The sequence below is a fragment of the Typopeltis vanoorti genome, chromosome 21 (assembly GCF_054136105.1).
Source record: "Typopeltis vanoorti isolate ZY-2024b chromosome 21, IOZ_Tvanoo_1.0, whole genome shotgun sequence".
NCBI lineage: Eukaryota > Metazoa > Arthropoda > Arachnida > Uropygi > Thelyphonidae > Typopeltis > Typopeltis vanoorti.
In genome coordinates, this window is record NC_143569.1 from 22,641,154 (window position 1) to 22,660,060 (window position 18,907).

An 18,907-nucleotide genomic window follows, 5' to 3' on the forward strand; every position below is an offset into this window, starting at 1 on the left:
ACAAGTTTATTGAATGGTATATTTTGCCTCCTGCCACAGAGTGATTGTCAGGGATACAATCTTAAAATTGTAAAAGCACACACAAAAATACTCAAAACAATAAGTGTAAAAAGCTATACTAAAAGCCTAAAGTCTTATGAGGATTGTCCTCTATGTATGCTATTGGCTAGCCTTAGCTGTTGGACAAGAGGCCTAATAATTCAAGTTTCTCAAATGTTGGGAGATTTAACACAGCCATTAATTAACAAACCTGTTGCTGATTCTAAGAAGTATTTCAAGTTCATATTTGTTGCAATGATGCATAATAGCTCCCACCCAGATTTATTAAATCAGCCTAATCTTAATAAATATGGTTGTGTTAAACTTCCTGAGAATTGGGAAACGAATTCTTATGTCTCCCACCCAACAGCTATGGCTAGCCAACAGCACTCATAGAGGACAATCATCATAGGACTTCAGGCTTTTAGTCTATTTCTCCCCCACTTATTAAGTGTCTTTGTGTGTATGCTTTTAGAATTTTAAGATTGTATTCCTGACAATGTTTCTGTGACAAAGACAAAATGTAGGATCCAATAAACTTGTATTTTATTGTTTCTCTGTGCTGTAAGTTTAAAAGAGCACATAAGCTTTAATACCAGTCCAAACATAGATTATCTTAAACAAATAAGAGCAGCAAAGAATGATTTTTAAAATAATTTTCGTATGTATAAAGAATAATTTTAAAAACGAATTCTGATTGCAAAAATAAACATTATGCTTATTCATTAATTTATGTTAATTTGACAAGAATTGAAAATATATTCAGTTTGTGACAACCATATTCACCTAATCCCAGATTTGTTTATTGTTTAGTTGTTTATTAGAAAGGAAGGATATTGTTCTAATAAAATTCACATGAGCACAACATACTCCCCCCCCCCAGACCTGCTTATATACAGTTGAATATTTCCACTTGATTCTTAAAATATATGTTTTCTTTCTGATGTTTTTAATGGGGAAATTTTGTGATAAAATATCATAAAGTATTGTTATTTTTAGCTACATATGTTGCTCTTTTGCTTTAAAAAAATAACTTAAAGACAAAATGCTCTTATTTATTTTATCTAGCTTTAGCAGGAAGTATTACATGTGCAGGAGCCGCTCTGTGCGATGCTGGGATTGAGATGTATGATGTGGTAATAGCATCTAGTCTGGTAAGCACCTTACATCAATTATCTATCTATAATATAAAAATACTAGCATCGTGGATGAGACTTTGAGAGATGACATTAAACTTGACTGATTTTGCTAATACCCACCTGCTGCAGTGTTACAGTTGCATAACATTTTATCATGAATCATAATATAATTTCTATTTTTCTCTCTCTCTCTCTCTCTTTAGTATAAAAATACTAAGATGTAATATATTTATTGTTTTAACTTTTTTTTAAATAGTGACATTACAGTCTTCTTCTAAGAATAAATGATAAATTGAAAAGCTCAAAGAATGACACATGAAAGATACAAAAATGGAAAGAATCCATCATCATCACCATCATGATATGTACCCTCAAGGGATGTTCAGACTACATGATTAAGTTTACATTATTAATAATCTCCTATCAACAATTTTCCTCCAAATTAGTCTATTACTTTCTTTCATGCTTACACGGTGATCAGAATACATTTTGAATATATAAACATGTTGGGGGGTGCTTAAAAGTAAAAGCTGTATAACTGAGAGGAGACCTCCACATAGCCTTTAAAGGAATGCGGAGAACCCACCAGGGCTTCTAACCTAATGTCCAATCCTCACCTTCTCGTGGTGCACCCTGTTGGGTATCTACTTGGATACTGAACGAATGAGGATGGCTGGCAATTTGGGATTTAGCCGACCAAATTGTATTCTTATTGGTTAAACCAAAATAAAAAATGATGGTACAACATGACAAAATTTCATGCCGGCTGGGGCATCGCCCGGTTAAACAAGGCCCCCGTTATTCACCAGGGAACCAGGGCGAATAGTGAAAAGTCAGCTACTGGAACAAACCTGAAAACAAACCCCAACAACATCACCAGAGTTAAAGATCGGTACTATCAATGTAAGAAGCCTGAATGGCAAAGAAATGAAGCTAGCTGAGGAATTAGATAAGTACCAGATCGATATAATAGGGGTGACTGAAACAAAAAAAACCAAAACTGGTGAGATCTTTCTGAGCAATAAATACAGGATGTTATATTCAGGCAATGACAATCAAGGAAAAAAAGGAGTAGCCATAGTATTCAACACAAAATACGAGGCTAATCTTCTTGAATGGCAGTCAGTCTCAAGTAGAGTAATGTGGGCAAATATGAGAATGGGGAACTGGACAATGAGACTTATTTGTGCCTATGGTCCCACAGAAGGTTCTACTAAGGTAGAAGTGGAGGAATTTTTTGAGGCTTTAGAAAAAGCAACTGACACAATGAAAAAGGAAAAGTTGATCCTTGTTGGGGATCTAAATAGCAGAGTAGGAAATGATTGTGAGACATACAAAAATATTTTGGGAAAATTTGGAGAAAAGAGCAAAGCTAATAATAATGGCAAATATCTGTTGGATTTCTGCTCAGGACATGGACTGGTTATTACTAACACCATGTTCCAACATAAAAATGTGCACAAATTCACATGGAGAGAAGTGGCTAGGAATAAGAAAAGTCTCATTGACTATATTATTCTTGAGAGTGATGTTTTCTCCCTGGTGCAGGACACCAGAGTGTACAGAGTATTTGAAATTGGAAGTGAACACTATTTAGTCTTGAGCAGGATAAAATTAAATTTCATATTGAAAAGAATAACATGTAAGAAAGTTTTAAAGCGAATAAAAGTTGAGCAGCTCTCAGATGTGAACTGTAGACTAAAATACACAAAGATTATTGAAGAAAATGTGAAAGAGTTTGAAACAGGAATCAAATCTTGGAGATTCAGTGGCAAACTCTGAAGAAAACATTGATTGATTCTGCCAGAGAGGCATGTGGTGAGGTTGTCTGCAAGGATAAAAAAATCAGAATTCCCTGGTGGACACAGGAAGTTAAAGAGGCAGTGAAGGAAAAGAAGAAAGCATATCAAAAGCAAACTCTGAAGAAAACATTGATTGATTCTGCCAGAGAGGCATGTGGTGAGGTTGTCTGCAAGGATAAAAAAATCAGAATTCCCTGGTGGACACAGGAAGTTAAAGAGGCAGTGAAGGAAAAGAAGAAAGCATATCAAAAGTTCCTGTCAAACAAGTCAGCTTGTGATCTTAGAGAATATAGAGAGAAATGCAAAAATGCTAACCACTGTAAAACTAGCTAAACAAAAGTCATGGGAGGACTTTGGCAAGAATATAGAAAATAAATATCAAGAAGGTGGCAAAATATTCTGGAGGTTGTTGAAGTAGCTTAGGAATGGAGGAAAGAATGCTGTAAAAGGAGTTAGAGATGATATAGGTGACATGAAAATGGGAGAAAAAGATATCCTTGAAGTATGGAGTAATTACTTACTCCATACTTCATTACTTACTGAAAAATTGCTAAATGAAACAAGCAGTGATGACAGCACAGTGATAAAAAAAAAAAAAAAAAAAACACTGAACAGGCATGCAGTCAGGAATACATATCCATACTTGAAGTAGAAAAAAAAAAATCAAAGGCTTGAAATGTGGAAAGGCAGCAGGAGTAGATGATATTCGACCAGAAATGCTGAAGTATGGTGGTATAAAAGTCTTACAGTGACTGCACTGCATTGTTCAGAATGCCTGGACAGAGGGATGAATTCCCGATGATTGGAGTAGAGCTCTCATAGTACCCATATATAAAAAGGGAAATAAAACTGAATGTGAGAATTACAGAGGTATATCCCTACTGAGTGTTCCTGGTAAGATATATGCAAGTATACTTGAGAAACGGTTGAGAAGAAGTGTGGAAGAAAAGCTTGGTGAAGAACAAGCTGGATTCAGGCCAAATAGAGGCTGTCGGGATCAGATCTTCACTTTACGACAAATAGTCGAGAAAGCATGGGAATATAACAAAGATCTGTATTTAAGTTTTGTCGATTTGGAAAAGGCATATGACAAGGTGCCAGGAGAGAAGCTATTCAATACGCTGCAGTTATATGGTGTCAATGGGGCATTATATCAAGCAATACTTAGACTTTATGTGAGTTGTAAGTCAGCAGTTAGAATTGAAGGAGGTTTAATGTTAAATCTGGTGTGAGACAAGGATGTACATTATCCCCTCTGTTATTCATTATCTATATGGATCACATTATGAAGGAAAGTGGTATTAAACATGATATCAAAATTGCAGATGTTAATGTCAGCTCTTTGCTTTATGCAGATGATGTTATACTTCTAAATAAATCCGCTACAAGTCTGCATGATTCTCTGACTAAATTGAATGGCTGTTGTAATAGATATGGTATGAAGGTCAGTAATACAAAGACAAAGATAATGAAAATAGGCAGAATCATTGAAAATGTCAACTGTGTTATGAATGGAGAACCTGTGGAACAAAAACATTTCACCGACTTATGCTCAATTTTTAGTGAAGATGGTAAATTGAATATAGAAATAGACAACAGAATCATCAAAGCTGGTATGGTGGGAAGTCAATTGAATAAATTCATATGGAATAAGTGAGAAATTAGTCAAAACACTAAATTAGCCATATACAAGACAGTATTCAAACCAGTTTTAACTTATGAATCTGAGAGCTGGGTCAGAAGTAAAACACTTGACCAAAGACTAGAGACCACAGATATGAGAGTCCTGAGTAAGATTATAACCATGACCAGATGGCATCAATGGCAGTATCATATTAAAAATGAGGATATTAGGAAAGAACTTGACATTGTCAGCATCCAGGAATGCGTTAGCAGAGCTAATCTCAGATGGTATGGTCACTTAAATAGAATGGGAGAGGAAAGATTAGCAAAACAAGTGTTCTCTGCCAGGTTTGCAGCAAACGACCCAGAAGAAGACCAAGATATAGGTGGATTGATACGGTACAAAGTGCCTTAGACGATAACAATATAAAATCTGATAATGTTTTAGTATTGACAAGTAACAGACTAATTTGGAGGAAAATTGTAGATAGGAAGTTAGTAATGATGTAATTTTTTTCATGTAGTACTATCATGTCCTGTACACCCCTTGAGAATACATGGCAGGAATTTGATGATGATGATGATGATGATGATAAACATGTTGTTCTCCAGCCCAATTTAGTTTTGTAACCTAATAGATAATAATAATAATAATAATAGGACTCTAGCTTTGATGTAGTAAAGTTTTTTGGGTTGTTTTTTTTCACACCAGAGGTCAGACCAATAATTGTAGTAACGGTTGGTCAGTAACTTGAGCAAACCATGTAGATTGTAGTGCAGCTTGTTTCTCTGTATATATTGTGTATGCTCCAGATGATGACCTTGATATGAAGGTCGAAACGTCAAGTGATTTTGGTTTATATTAAACTAAAGTTTTTTACTCTAACACGGTAGTTGTCTCCATAATTTTTCGAAATGTAGTGTATTGTCAGCACTCCAATATTGTTATATCAGACATTTCATTCTTTTAAAGCACTTCTCGCTGAATCAGTCCACCTAGACCTTGGTCTTCCTCTGGGTTTTTCTCCTTGCCATCTTGGCATCAGACATCTGTTTTGCTAACCTTTCCTCTCCCATTATATTTAAGTGACCATACCACTTTAGATTAGCCCTCCTCACACAAGTCAAGTTCATTCCTAATGTTTTCATTTTTATTATGATTTTGCCATTAATGCCATCAGTTCAGATACCATCTAATTTTTCTAAGTACTCTGATATCTGTTCTCTAATCTTAGGATCAAGTACTTTATTTCTAACCCAAATCTCAGATCCATAACATAAAACTGGTTTGAGCACTGTCTTATATACTGCTAGTTTAGTGTTTCAAATAATTTCTCTTATTCCATATAAATCTCTTCAACTGGCTCCCCTCCATACCAACTTTGCTTATTCAGTTGTCTATTTCAAGATTTAATTTTCCATCTTCCATAAAACTGTGCCTAAAGATCTGAAATATTCTGCTTGCAGAATGCAGGTGAAGTTTTCCATGTTCTCTCCTATTTTCATAGTTTTGGACTTTTTGTTACTAATTTTCATGCTAAATTTGTTACAGCTATTTGGCAGTTTAGTCAGAGAATCCTGGAGGCTTGAACTGGATGTGTTTAGGAGTACATCATTTGCATAAAGCAAAGATCTAAGTTTAATATCTCCTTCTGTTCAAGGATTAGGCATTTTCTTCTTCCAGCTTCACTGGTTTCCATCTTGCTGCTAGTCTTTCTCTTTAACTCTTTCCCTTTGGTCTATATCTATCCACATCTTGTGTTATGGATGTCTAGTTCTTTTCTGACGTCTTTATTTCTTATATGGTCCAATTTTGTGCATCCTTTTATTACTCTTAAAAATCTCATCTCTACAGCTTGTACTTTACTTTCATCTTTCTTTTTTAAAAGTCCATGTTTCTGAACCATATAATAGAGTGGTAGTGGCCATTACATTGTAAAATTTTAATCGAGTTTCTTGTCTTTTTTTATTTGGTGTCATTTTAAAATTTATGTTAAAAAAACTTAAAATTTAAATTTTAAGTTTTGCTAATGTAGTTCCACAGATTTTCTGAAATTTTTTTATTTTTTCATCTTTATTTTTATCTTTTAGATATGTTATTATGCAGCCTAAATAATTAAACTATGTTATCTGTTCTATTAACTATTTTTGATCTAACATGATCTTGACCTTTAAATGCCATGAGTTATGTTTTCTTTTGTGAAATTTTTAAATTATATTGTTGGCTTATTTTGTTTTATTTCTAAACTGGTTTTTGAATAATCTGACCATCTGCATACATCATTGTATTGATAACAGTTCTAGTTAACTGGATACCTTGTTTTATTGTTATTTTCCATATTTTAATAATCTGATCAATATATATATTGAATAGAGTTGGAGATGAGCTACATCCCTCTCTGAGATCCTGATTTATTTCATTCTCTTCTGTTAATTTATTAATTAATTGTAACTATTTTTGAATCTCTATATAAACTTTTTATGGCTTGTATCAAATGTAATGTATATCCTTGTTTTTTCATTATATTCCATAGTTTTTCTCTGCGTATTTTATCAAAAGCTTTCTCATAATCTACAAAGGCTGTACAAGTCAAAATTAAATTCTCATCTTTTTTGAATAATTTGTTTTAACACGTAAATATTATCTATACATGATATTCCATGTCTGAAGCGATGTTGTTCTTCTGACAGTAGATTGTTTGCAATATTTCTTAGTCTTTATTCAGGATTTTCCTGTAAATTTTGTAACCTGTATTTAATATACTTATTCCTCTGTAATTTCCACAATCATCATCGTCTCCTTTCTTAAATGTAGATATAACCTTAGCTTTTAACCATTCTGATGGAACCTCTCATTTCCTAAAACAGTTATTTATTAATGTTAAGATTAATGACCTGTGATGTAAATATTCTCTACCATATTTCCAAAGCTTGATATTTATGCCATCTAATCCGGTTGATTTTCTATTTTTTGATATCTTTATTGCTTCTTTAAGTTCTTCCAATTTTATTGGCTCAAAATCAGTACTGATTTCTTTATTTTTATTTTGTTATTAAATTTGGGTCATACCATAATTTCTTATCCATTGTTTTCTTGTATTATGTTGATTTGTGCTGTATCTCTTTCTTCGTTGTTTAATTTCTTTAATATTTTGTAGGCTGTGTTTTGTCTTCCACGTATGTTTTCTATTTTATTAATAAATCTGTTCCAAGAATTTTGACGAGCTTTCTGTACTACGTTTTAGCTATATTTCTTTTGTTTTGCATGTTTTTGAAGGAGTGATTTGTATGCCATTTGTTTTTCTTTTATTGCATTTTCTATATCTGTGTTCTAGATTTTTGATGTTTTCTTTTTAATATTTTATTTTTCTTTCCAAGTGCTTCAGAGGCTGCTTTATGAATGACCTCTATTAAGTTTTGTATATTTTTGCTCATTTGGACTTCTTTTAGGAAATCTGTTAATTGTGATTGATATAACATTGTAATGCTTTCTTCTTGTAATAGATAACTTTGTATACTTGTTCTGTTTGTTGTTTTTTCTTATTTTCTTCCTTTCTTCATTTTGCTATTATTTCTATTTAGAGACTACTAAGTAATGATCTGAAATATTTTAACTTCCTCTGTAAACATGTACATCTCTCACTCATGGAGCTTGTTTCTGATTGGTAATGATATAATCAATTATAGATCTTGTTCCTCTGCCATTCCAAGTATATTTATTTATATTCCTTTTTTGAAAAAAGTATTGGTTATTTTAAAATTATTTTAAGTACATAAGTGTAATAGTTCATCATCATCAGCAAATTCCTGCCATGTACCCTCAAGGGGTGTACAGGATATGATAGTACTACATGGAAAAAATTACATCATTACTAACTTCCTATCTACCATTTTCCTCCAAATCAGTCTGTTACTTGTCAAGACTCCAACATTATCAGATCTTATATTTCTATCGTCTAAAGCACTTTGTACCGTATCAATCCACCTATATCTTGGTCTTCCTCTGGGTCGTTTTGCTGCCAACCTGGCAGAGAACACTTGTTTTGCTAATCTTTCCTCGCCCATTCTATTTAAGTGACCATACCACCTGAGATTAGCACTGCTAACGCATTCCTGGATGCTGACAATATCAAGTTCTTTCCTAATATCTTCGTTTTTAATATGATATTGCCATTGATGCCATCTGTTCACGCCTCTAATCTTTCTCAGGACTCTCATATCTGCGGTCTCTAGTCTTTGGTCAAGTGTTTTACTTCTGACCCACCTCTCAGATCCATAATTTAAAACTGGTTTGAACACTGTCTTGTATACAGCTAATTTAGTGTTCTGACTAATTTCTCTCTTATTCCATATGAATTTATTCAATTGACTTCCTAACATACCAGCTTTGCTGATTCTGTTGTCTATTTCTATATTTAATTTACCATCTTCAGTAAAAATCGTGCCTAAGTAGCTGAAATGTTTTACTTGTTCCACAGGTTCTCCATTCACAACACAGTTGATATTTTCAATGATTCTGCCTATTTTCATTGTCTTTGTCTTTTTATTGCTGACCTTCATACCATATCTATTACAACAGCTATTCAATTTAGTCAGAGAATCTTGCAGACTTGTAGTGGATTTATTTAGAAGTATAACATCATCTCCGCATAAAGCAAAGGGCTAACATTAACATCTCCAATTTTGATATCATGTTTAATACCACTTTCCTTCATAATGTGATCTATATAGATAATGAATAACAGAGGGTATAATGTACATCCTTGTCTCACACCAGATTTAACATTAAACCATCTTCCTGTACTTCCTTCAATTCTAACTGCTGACTTATAACTCAAATAAAGACTAAGTATTGCTTGATATAATGCCCCATTGACACCATATAACTGCAGCGTATTGAATAGCTTCTTTCTTGGCACCTTGTCATATACCTTTTCCAAATCAACAAAACTTAAATACAGATCTTTGTTATATTCCCATGCTTTCTCGACTATTTGTTGTAAAGTGAAGATCTGATCCTGACAGCCTCTATTTGGCCTGAATCCAGCTTGTTCTTCACCAAGCTTTTCTTCCACAATTTTTCTCAAGTATACTTGCATAGATCTTGGCCAGGAACACTCAGTAGGGAAATACCTCTGTAATTCTCACATTCAGTTTTATTTCCCTTTTTATATATAGGTACTATTAGAGCTCTACTCCAATCATCAGGAATTCGTCCCTCTGTCCAGGCTTTCTGAACTATGCAGTGCAGCCACTGTAAGACTTTTATACCACCATACTTCAGCATTTCTGGTCGAATATCATCTACTCCTGCTGCCTTTCCACATTTCAAGCCTTTGATTGCCTTTTCTACTTCAAGTATGGATATGTATTCCTGACTGCATGCCTGGTCAGTGTTTTTTACCACTGTGCTGTCATCACTGCTTGTTTCATTTAGCAGTTTTTCAAAGTAATTACTCCATACTTCAAAGATATCTTTTTCTCCCGTTTTCATGTCATCTATATCATCTCTAACTCCTTTTACAGCATTCTTTCCTCCATTCCTAAGCTTCTTCAACAACCTCCAGAATATTTTGCCACCTTCTTGATATTTATTTTCTGTATTCTTGCCAAAGTCCTCCCATGACTTTTGTTTAGCTAGTGTTACACAGTGTTTAGCATTCTTGCATTTGTCTCTATATTCTCTAAGAACACAAGCTGACTTATTTGACAGGAACTTTTGATATGCTTTCTTCTTTTCCTTCACTGCCTTTTTAACTTCCTGTGTCCACCAGGGAGTTCTGATTTTTTTATCCTTGCAGACAACCTCACCACATGCCTCTCTGGCAGAATCATTCAATGTTTTCTTCAGAGTTTGCCACTGAATCTCCAAGGTTTCATTCCTGTTCTCAAACTCTTTCATTTTTTCTTGAATAATCTTTGCGCATTTTAGTCTACAGTTCACATCTGAGAGCTGCTCAACTTTTATTCGCTTTAAAACTTTCTTACATGTTATTCTTTTCAATATTAAATTTAATTTTATCCTGCTCATGACTAAATGTTGATCACTTCCAATTTCAAATCCTCTGTACACTCTGGTGTCCTGCACAAGGGAGAAAACATCACTATCAACAATAACATAGTCAATGAGACTTTTCTTATTCCTAGCCTCTTCTCTCCATGTGAATTTGTGCACATTTTTATGTTGGAACATGGTGTTAGTAATAACCATTCCATGTCCTGAGCAGAAATCCAACAGATATTTGCCATTATTATTAGCTTTGCTCTTTTCTCCAAATTTTCCCAAAATATTTTTGTATGTCTGACAATCATTTCCTACTCTGCTATTTAGATCCCCAATAAGGATCAACTTTTCATTTTTCATTGTGTCGGTTGCTTTTTCTAAAGCCTCAAAAAATTCCTCCACTTCTATCTTAGTAGAACCTTCTGTGGGACCATAGGCACAAATAAGTCTCATTGTCCACTTCCCCATTCTCATATTTTCCTACATTACTCTACTTGAGACTGACTGCCGTTCAAGAAGATTAGCCTCGTATTTTGTGTTGAATACTATGGCTACTCCTTCTTTTCCTTGATTGTCATTGCCTGAATATAACATTTTATATTTATTGCTCAGAAAGATCTCACCAGTTTTTGTCTTTTTTGTTTCAGTCAACCCTATTATATCGATGTAGTACTTATCTAATTCCTCAGCTAGCTCCATTTCTTTGCCATTCATGCTTCTTACGTTGATTAGTACCGATCTTTAACTCTGGTGATGTTGAGTTATGGTTTATTTTCAGATTTGTTCCAGTAGCTGACTTTTCGCTGTTCGCCGTGGTTCCCTGACGAAAACAACGCTGGACCTTGTTTAACCGGGCGACGCCCCAGCCGACATGAAATTTTGTCATGTTGTACCATCATTTTTTTTTATTTTGGTTTAACCAATAAGAATACAATTTGGTCGGCTAAATCCCAAATTGCCAGCCCATCCTCGTTCGTTCAGTATCCAAGTAGATACCCAACAAGGTGCACCACGAGAAGGTGAGGATTGGACATTTGGTCAGAAGCCCTGGTCGGCTCTCCGCATTCCTTTAAAGGCTATGTGGAGGTCTCCTCTCAGTTATACAGCTTTGACTCTTAAGCACCCCATAATAATTCTTAAGCATTGTTATTCATGCAAATTTCTCCATATTTTCCTAAGACATTTGGAATTGGATTATTTCAAACTCTAACATTAAGACCTCCTGCTATTAATATATAGTCATTTTTATTACATTTATTGAAATGATTTGTAGTTCCTCATAAAACTGTTTGGAATCCTCTTTCCTACCTTCTTCAGGGGCATATACTCCTGTGATATTTGAGTAGCTTCTGTTAGTTTTTAATTTAACTGTTATAATTCAATCATTTACAAAATTGTACTTTCATATTCTGTTTTTCCATTTATTATCAAATAAAATGGCCACTCCACTAAAAGCTCTAATATGTTGGTCCACTGTATAGCATAGTAAAACCATCTGTATCTTTTGTTCACTTTAATTTCTTTTTCTTTTTTTTTTTGTTTCTGTTGTCATGGCTATATTAATGTTTTTAGTTGTTTTACTAATTCTAATTCCTTTGTTGTTATGCTTCACACATTCCACGTGGCTACTTTTAAAATGTCCGAGATTCCTATTCCTATAAGTTTGATATATATGTGATTCTAATATCAAGTTTAATGCCACTTTCTTTCATAATGTGCATCCTTTTCATATCTGATTTTGCATCAAGCTATCTTACTGTATATTCCCTTTAATTATAACTGCTGACTTAAATATAAACTGTGTATTGTCCTATATCATTATACAGTGCATTGATACCATTGTTCCATTCACCCCATATAATTGTTTTGAAAGAATTTTCTCTGGGCACCTTGTTGTTTGCCTTTTTCAGATCTATAAAACTTAAATACAGATTCTTGTCATATTCCCATGATTTTTTCCACTATAAACTGAAAATCTGATCTTGATAATTTCTGTTTTGCATTAATCCAGCTTGTTCTTCTCCCAGTTTCTCTTCCAGAATTTTTCTCGGCCTCTTTTCAAGAATGCTTGTATAAATCTTACCTGGAACACTGATGTAATTCTCACATCAGCTTTATTGCCTTTTTTTTTTATAGATGGGAACTATGAGAGCTCTACTTCAATCATATGGAATTCGATATTCTGACTAGGCCCTCTGAATGATGCAGTGTAGCCACTGCAAGACTTTTATTACCTCTATATATCAGCATTTCTGGTCGAATATCATATACTCCAGTTGCCTTTCCACATTTCAAGTTTTTGATGGCTTTTTATACCTCAAGTATTGATATCTACTCCTGTTTGCAATTCTCTTGAAAATTTTCTTCCACTTTTCTGTCACTGCTTGTTTTGTTTAACAGTCTTTCAGTGTAATTACTCTAGATATCTAGTATATACTCATCTTCAGTTTTCATGTCTCCTTTTGTTCCTTTTAGAGTACTCTTTTCTCCATTTCTAAATTTTTTCAATGGCCTTTTGAAAACTTTATTCTTCCAATGAATTGTTTAGCTACTTTCACACAAAGCTTAGCTCTCTTACATTTTTTCTGTATTCTTTTAGGACATCTGCTGATGTATTTGCTAGGAATTTCAGATATGCTTTCTTCTTTTCTAGGGCTGTTTTTTTAAATTATTGTGTTCATCATGGTGTTCCTATTTTTCTATCCTTGCAGACAACTTCACCACATGACTCCCTAGCTGAATTAAGCATGTTTTCTTCAGAGTTTGCCACTGAGACTCCAAAGGTTTGTTCTTGTTTTTGGATTGCTTCATAAGAATGAACAAACATTGATTTAACAAACATTGATTTAACAACAACAAACCAGACTTAACATTAAACCATCTTCCTGTACTTCTTTCAATTCTAACTGCTGACTTAGAACTCAAATAAAGACTAAATATTGCTTGATATAATGCCCCACTGACACCATACAACTGTAGCGTTTTGAATAGCTTCTCTCTTTGCACCTTGTCATATGCCTTTTCCAGATCTACAAAACTTAAATACAGATGTTTCTTATATTCCCATGATTTTTGAACTATTTGTAATCCCACTGAATAGTGTTTGAAATCCCCACTCACAATACAGTTGTATGGTGTCAGTGGGGCATTATATTGCTTGATATAATGCCCCACTGACACCATACAACTGTAGCGTTTTGAATAGCTTCTCTCTTTGCACCTTGTCATATGCCTTTTCCAGATCTACAAAACTTAAATACAGATGTTTCTTATATTCCCATGATTTTTCAACTATTTGTTATAAAGTGAAAATCTGATCCTGGCAGCCTCTATTTGACCTGGATCTAGCTTGTCTTTCACAATCCTTCTCAACCATTTCTTAAGTATACTAGCATATATCTTACCAGGAATACCCAGTAATGAAATACCTCTGTAATTCTCACATTCAGTTTTATTTCCCTTTTTATATATGGGTACTATGAGAGCTCTACTCCAATCATCTGGAATTTGTCCCTCTGTCCAGGCCTTCTGAATTATGCAGCGCAGCAACTGTAAGAATTTTATCCCTCCATTATTATTATTATTAATGTGGACTTACATGTTCTTTAATAATTATACTATGCCACAGGTTCCTCTAAAAATAAGAATTTAACCCTCCATGTTTGAGCATTTCTGGTCAAATTTACTGCCTTTCCACATTTCTGTTTCAAGTATGGATATTTATTCCTGACTACATCCCTTTTGAGTGTTTTTTACTACTGTGATATCACACTGCTGATTTCATTTAGCAATTTTTCGAAGTAATTACTCTATACCTCAAGGGTATCTTTATCTCCAGTTTTCATGTCACCTTTATCATCTCTAATTCCTTTTACAGCATTCTTTCCTCCATTTCTGAGTTTCTTTAACAACCTACAGAATATTTTGCTTCCTTCTTGATATTTATTTTCTATGTTCTTACCAAATTCTTCCCATGACGTTTGTTTAGCTAGTTTTACACTGTGTTTAGCTTTCTTACATTTGTCTCGTAGTCTCTAAGAGCACAAGCTGACTTGTTTGCCAGGAATGTTTGATATGCTTTCTTTTTTTTCACTGCCTCTTTAACTCCCTGTGTCCACCATGGAGTTCTGAATTTTCTATCCTTACAGACAACCTCACCACATGCCTCTCTGGCTGAATCAATCAGTGTTTTCTTCAGGGTTTGACACTGAATCTCGGAGGTTTGGTTCCTGTTCTCAAACTCTTTAATTTTTTCTTGAATAATGTTTGTGTATTTTAGTCTACAGTTCACATCTGAAAGCTGCTCAACTTTTATTTGCTTTAAAACTTTCTTACATGTTATTCTTTTCAATATGAAATTCAATTTTATTCCGATCAAGTCTAATTTTTTTATTTTTATTTTTTTTTTTTTGTGCCCATGGACAGGAGGTTAGTTGATCAACCTATAGTACATTAGTACTGTGTATGGCTAGTGGGTTGGGAAAGGAGGAACTTGTTTACCTTTGATTTACAGTCATTTAAATGGGGAAGACTGTTTCATAGTGCAGCAGTTGTAGGGATGAAGGAGGAAGAAAAGAAACTTTCTCTGTTTGTTTCTAGGTGTATTGTGAAGGAATGTTGAGCAGCAGCAGCTGCATGAACTTAGTACTGAGTGGAGGAATTATTAATGTTATTTCAGATGAGCATTTCCCCATGGAAATATTTGTAGAATATACATATTGCAGAAACCAAACGTCTGTGCGAAAGTGAGGGGAGTGAGTTGGTAAGAGATGGGTCATTAATAAGTGTAATTGCGCTCCTCTGTATTGAATCAAGCATACCCCATATGTGGGAGCAGTATCCTGATGACATCATTCTAATAGCAGAATAACCGAAATGAATTAATCAAATTACTGCAGCTATAAATTGAAGAAGAATTTGAATTAGATATAAATTCATAAAAGACCAAATTTATGAAAACCTTAAAAGAATCCAAGCCAGATATATTCATAAACAATATGAAAATTGAACATACAACAGAATACAAATATTTAGGCACCTACTTTACTGCAGATGGAAAGCAAGATAAAGAAATAAAAATAAGAACAGTCATAGCTAATGATGCCTTCTGGAAAAATAAAGATCTGCTCAGAAGTTCTGTGGGTATCAAGACAAAGAAAAGAATGATAAGAACATTAGTGTGGCCAGTTTTCACATATGGAAGTGAGACCTGTGTATTCAAGAAGAGAGTAAGACAACAGATAATGGCCTTTGAAATGTGGTACTCTCCTGTAGTACCACATTTCAAACTCTCCTGTAGTACCACTCTGAAAATCTCAGACAGAACCTGTAACAATGACCATGAGAATGAGAACACAGAGATCTTTATTACAGGAAATGATCCAGAGAAAGATGAGATTGGTGGGACATGTACTAAGAGGTTCAGCAGGACGGAATATACTAACAGTTTTAGAAGGAAAAATTATGGGAAAAGGATCAAGAGGCAAAAAATGAAGGACATGGCTTAAAGATATAAGATCATGGACAGGATCACATGGCTATGCAGAAACAAAAAGGAGAACTACCAACAGAGAGAACTGGAAAGACATGGTGCTGCAACCTCTCACTGAGGAAGCTACATGAAGAAGAAGAAGAACAGCTGTTCAGGGGTGAAGTAACGTCTTGAGCAAAAGAGAAATCCTAGTTTTTTGGAAGCTGAGGATAAAATGGTTGTGATGTATTTATGCTAAGAGAGGTTTGATGTGAGGGTAATTCTATGAAGAGAAATCTCGAACTGTCTGGAAATTTGGGTATCATCAAAAAGAATACTGAGAAAAAATAAAAATGGTTTTTTTTGATGGGAAATAGGACAGAACTGGGTTTTATTAGCATTGAAATTGATGAGGTTTATCCAAACCCCATTAGAGGATGGCTTGGAGATCAGAATTGAGGGTGGTGGTGGTTGATGCTTTGTAGGTTGAAGTGAGTTGAGTAGGGTAGGGTTTATCAAATGAAAGCGAAGAGTGTAATGTGCTGTCGTCTGCATTGGGTGGGAAGTCAACTGAAGTATGTCATTGATATATAGCATGAAGAGGGTTGGTGAGAGGACAGAGCCTTGTGGAACCCCAGCATTAGTTCCCTATTCTCTCACCGGATGGTGAGAGGATAGGGAACCATCCACCCTCACACTCAGTGTGCGTTCACAAAGAAAGCTGGCAATCCAACTACAGAAGCCCTGGGAGACCAAATGATGGTAGTTTGCTTAGTAAGCTTTTGTGCTAGACCTGGTCAAAGGCTTTGGAGATATCAAGTTCAACCACTTGGGATTCACCAAACTTCTCCATGGCATTTGTCCAGAGATGGGTGACATATGTGAGCAGATCTCCTGTTAATTGGTAGCAACGGAATCCATACTGACAGTGATTTATTAGGTGGGTGTTTTCAAGGTTAGTGTAGGAGTTGGGAATTGATGCTTTTTTCCATTACGTTAGACAGGACTGAGGTAATCAAGATAGGGTGGTAGTTGGATGGCAGTGACTTGTCACTCTTCTTGGGAATGGGTTGAATAGCCAATTTCCAGTTTGTGGGATAGATTCTAGTGGAATAAGAGAGTATATGTAGGCGACATAGGATAGAAGTCAGTTCTGGTGCACAAACTTTCAGGACAATTGGGGGAATGCCATCAGGGCCAGGAGACTTTTTTGTGTCTAATTTGGACAGTATTTTTCTCATCTCTTCCTGGCAAAAGGTAGGGGGCATTGTATGTTGGGTGTCTGGAATGGTTGGAGGACATTTACCATCATCAGTTATGCATGCATGCATGCATTGGAAGCAAAGTGTGAAGCCAGAAGATTGGCTTTTTCTGTGGGGTGATGATGCAATATAGCCATCTGAGTATGATGAGGGTGGAAATAGTGTTGGGCAGAAGTTATGGCCAATTGCTTTGGCGAGACACCAAAAGGCTCCGCTGCCATTTGGACAGGCTGCTAGTTTCCTGCTGTTTGCTCTTTTGAACTCTGTTTTGGAAGCATTTTTTTTTTTTTTTGCATCTATTCCGGGCTCGGTATATTTAGCTCGGTATAAGCTCTAAAGGAGGATGGGGTTCTTGATTTCAGCCAGTTGCGGTATGTCTGGTGTTTCATCTGTACAGCCTTGGCACATCTTTTGGAGAACCAGGGTTTAGTTACAGAATGGCAGTTCAGAGTAATGTGTTGAATGTATGTTTCCATGCTGGTGAAGATTATTTTGGTAATAAGTTTGGTGCATATGTTTGGTTGGAAGGTCAGAAGCAATAATCAATAGTCCAACCATGGGAATATGGAGGCTCACTTCGCACTGGTATAATGCCAAACTACTCTTGTATGGGAGTGTCTGTGTAAGGTGTTGAAAGTTTATTTTTCACTTGGTTAGAGTATAATAAATTTAGTTTAATCCTTTATCCAAGTGTGAGCAAACAAAGTTTGCGCCTGAAAGTATCTTCAGGACTAGGGCAAGGTGATACAACACCAGGGCAACTCGTTGCAAAGGTGTAGCAAGCCACCAACACTCCTGTCTCAGTATCTCCTTTAATGCAAAACACATCTCCTTGCGGATATGTCTCATGTTATGCATTAAGGGAAGGGCCACTACCCAGACTAGTTTCGACCTTTATTGAGGTCTCTTCAGTGGGAGCCAGGCCCAAGCTGAGATACTAGGCAGAAGCATTCGTAGGTCATCTCTACCTATAGGAGTTGCCAAATGGTGTGCCACCCTTTTTTTAATAAATTACTCTGGATTTAGAGAAAGATGTTGAAAGTTTATTTTTCACTTGGTTAGAGTATAATAAATTTAGTTTATTATACTCTAACCAAGTGAAAAATAAACTTTCAACATCTTTCTCTAAATCCAGAGTAATTTATTAAAAAAAGGGTGGCACACCATTTGGCAACTCCTATAGGTAGAGATGACCTACGAATGCTTCTGCCTAGTATCTCAGCTTGGGCCTGGCTCCCACTGAAGAGACCTCAATAAAGGTCGAAACTAGTCTGGGTAGTGGCCCTTCCCTTAATGCATAACATGAGACATATCCGCAAGGAGATGTGTTTTGCATTAAAGGAGATACTGAGACAGGAGTGTTGGTGGCTTGCTACACCTTTGCAACGAGTTGCCCTGGTGTTGTATCACCTTGCCCTAGTCCTGAAGATACTTTCAGGCGCAAACTTTGTTTGCTCACACTTGGATAAAGGATTAAACTAAATTTATTATGTCTGTGTAAGGGTTGTTGCATGGGGGAGGAGAAGAGCACTAGATTGTGCTCAGAATTACATAGGGAGCTTACTACT

At 35.3% G+C, this 18,907-nt stretch overlaps 1 protein-coding gene across 1 annotated transcript in view; it reads left to right on the forward strand.

The window, feature by feature from the left end:
• LOC150094671 (exosome complex component MTR3-like) overlaps positions 1-18,907 on the forward strand; it is a 177,495-nt gene that overhangs the window by 100,733 nt on the left and 57,855 nt on the right. The window contains exon 7 of the mRNA XM_090411435.1: positions 1,108-1,193. Within this exon, the coding sequence (XP_090267561.1) occupies positions 1,108-1,193 (86 nt within the window). The remainder of the gene's footprint in view (positions 1-1,107; positions 1,194-18,907) is intronic.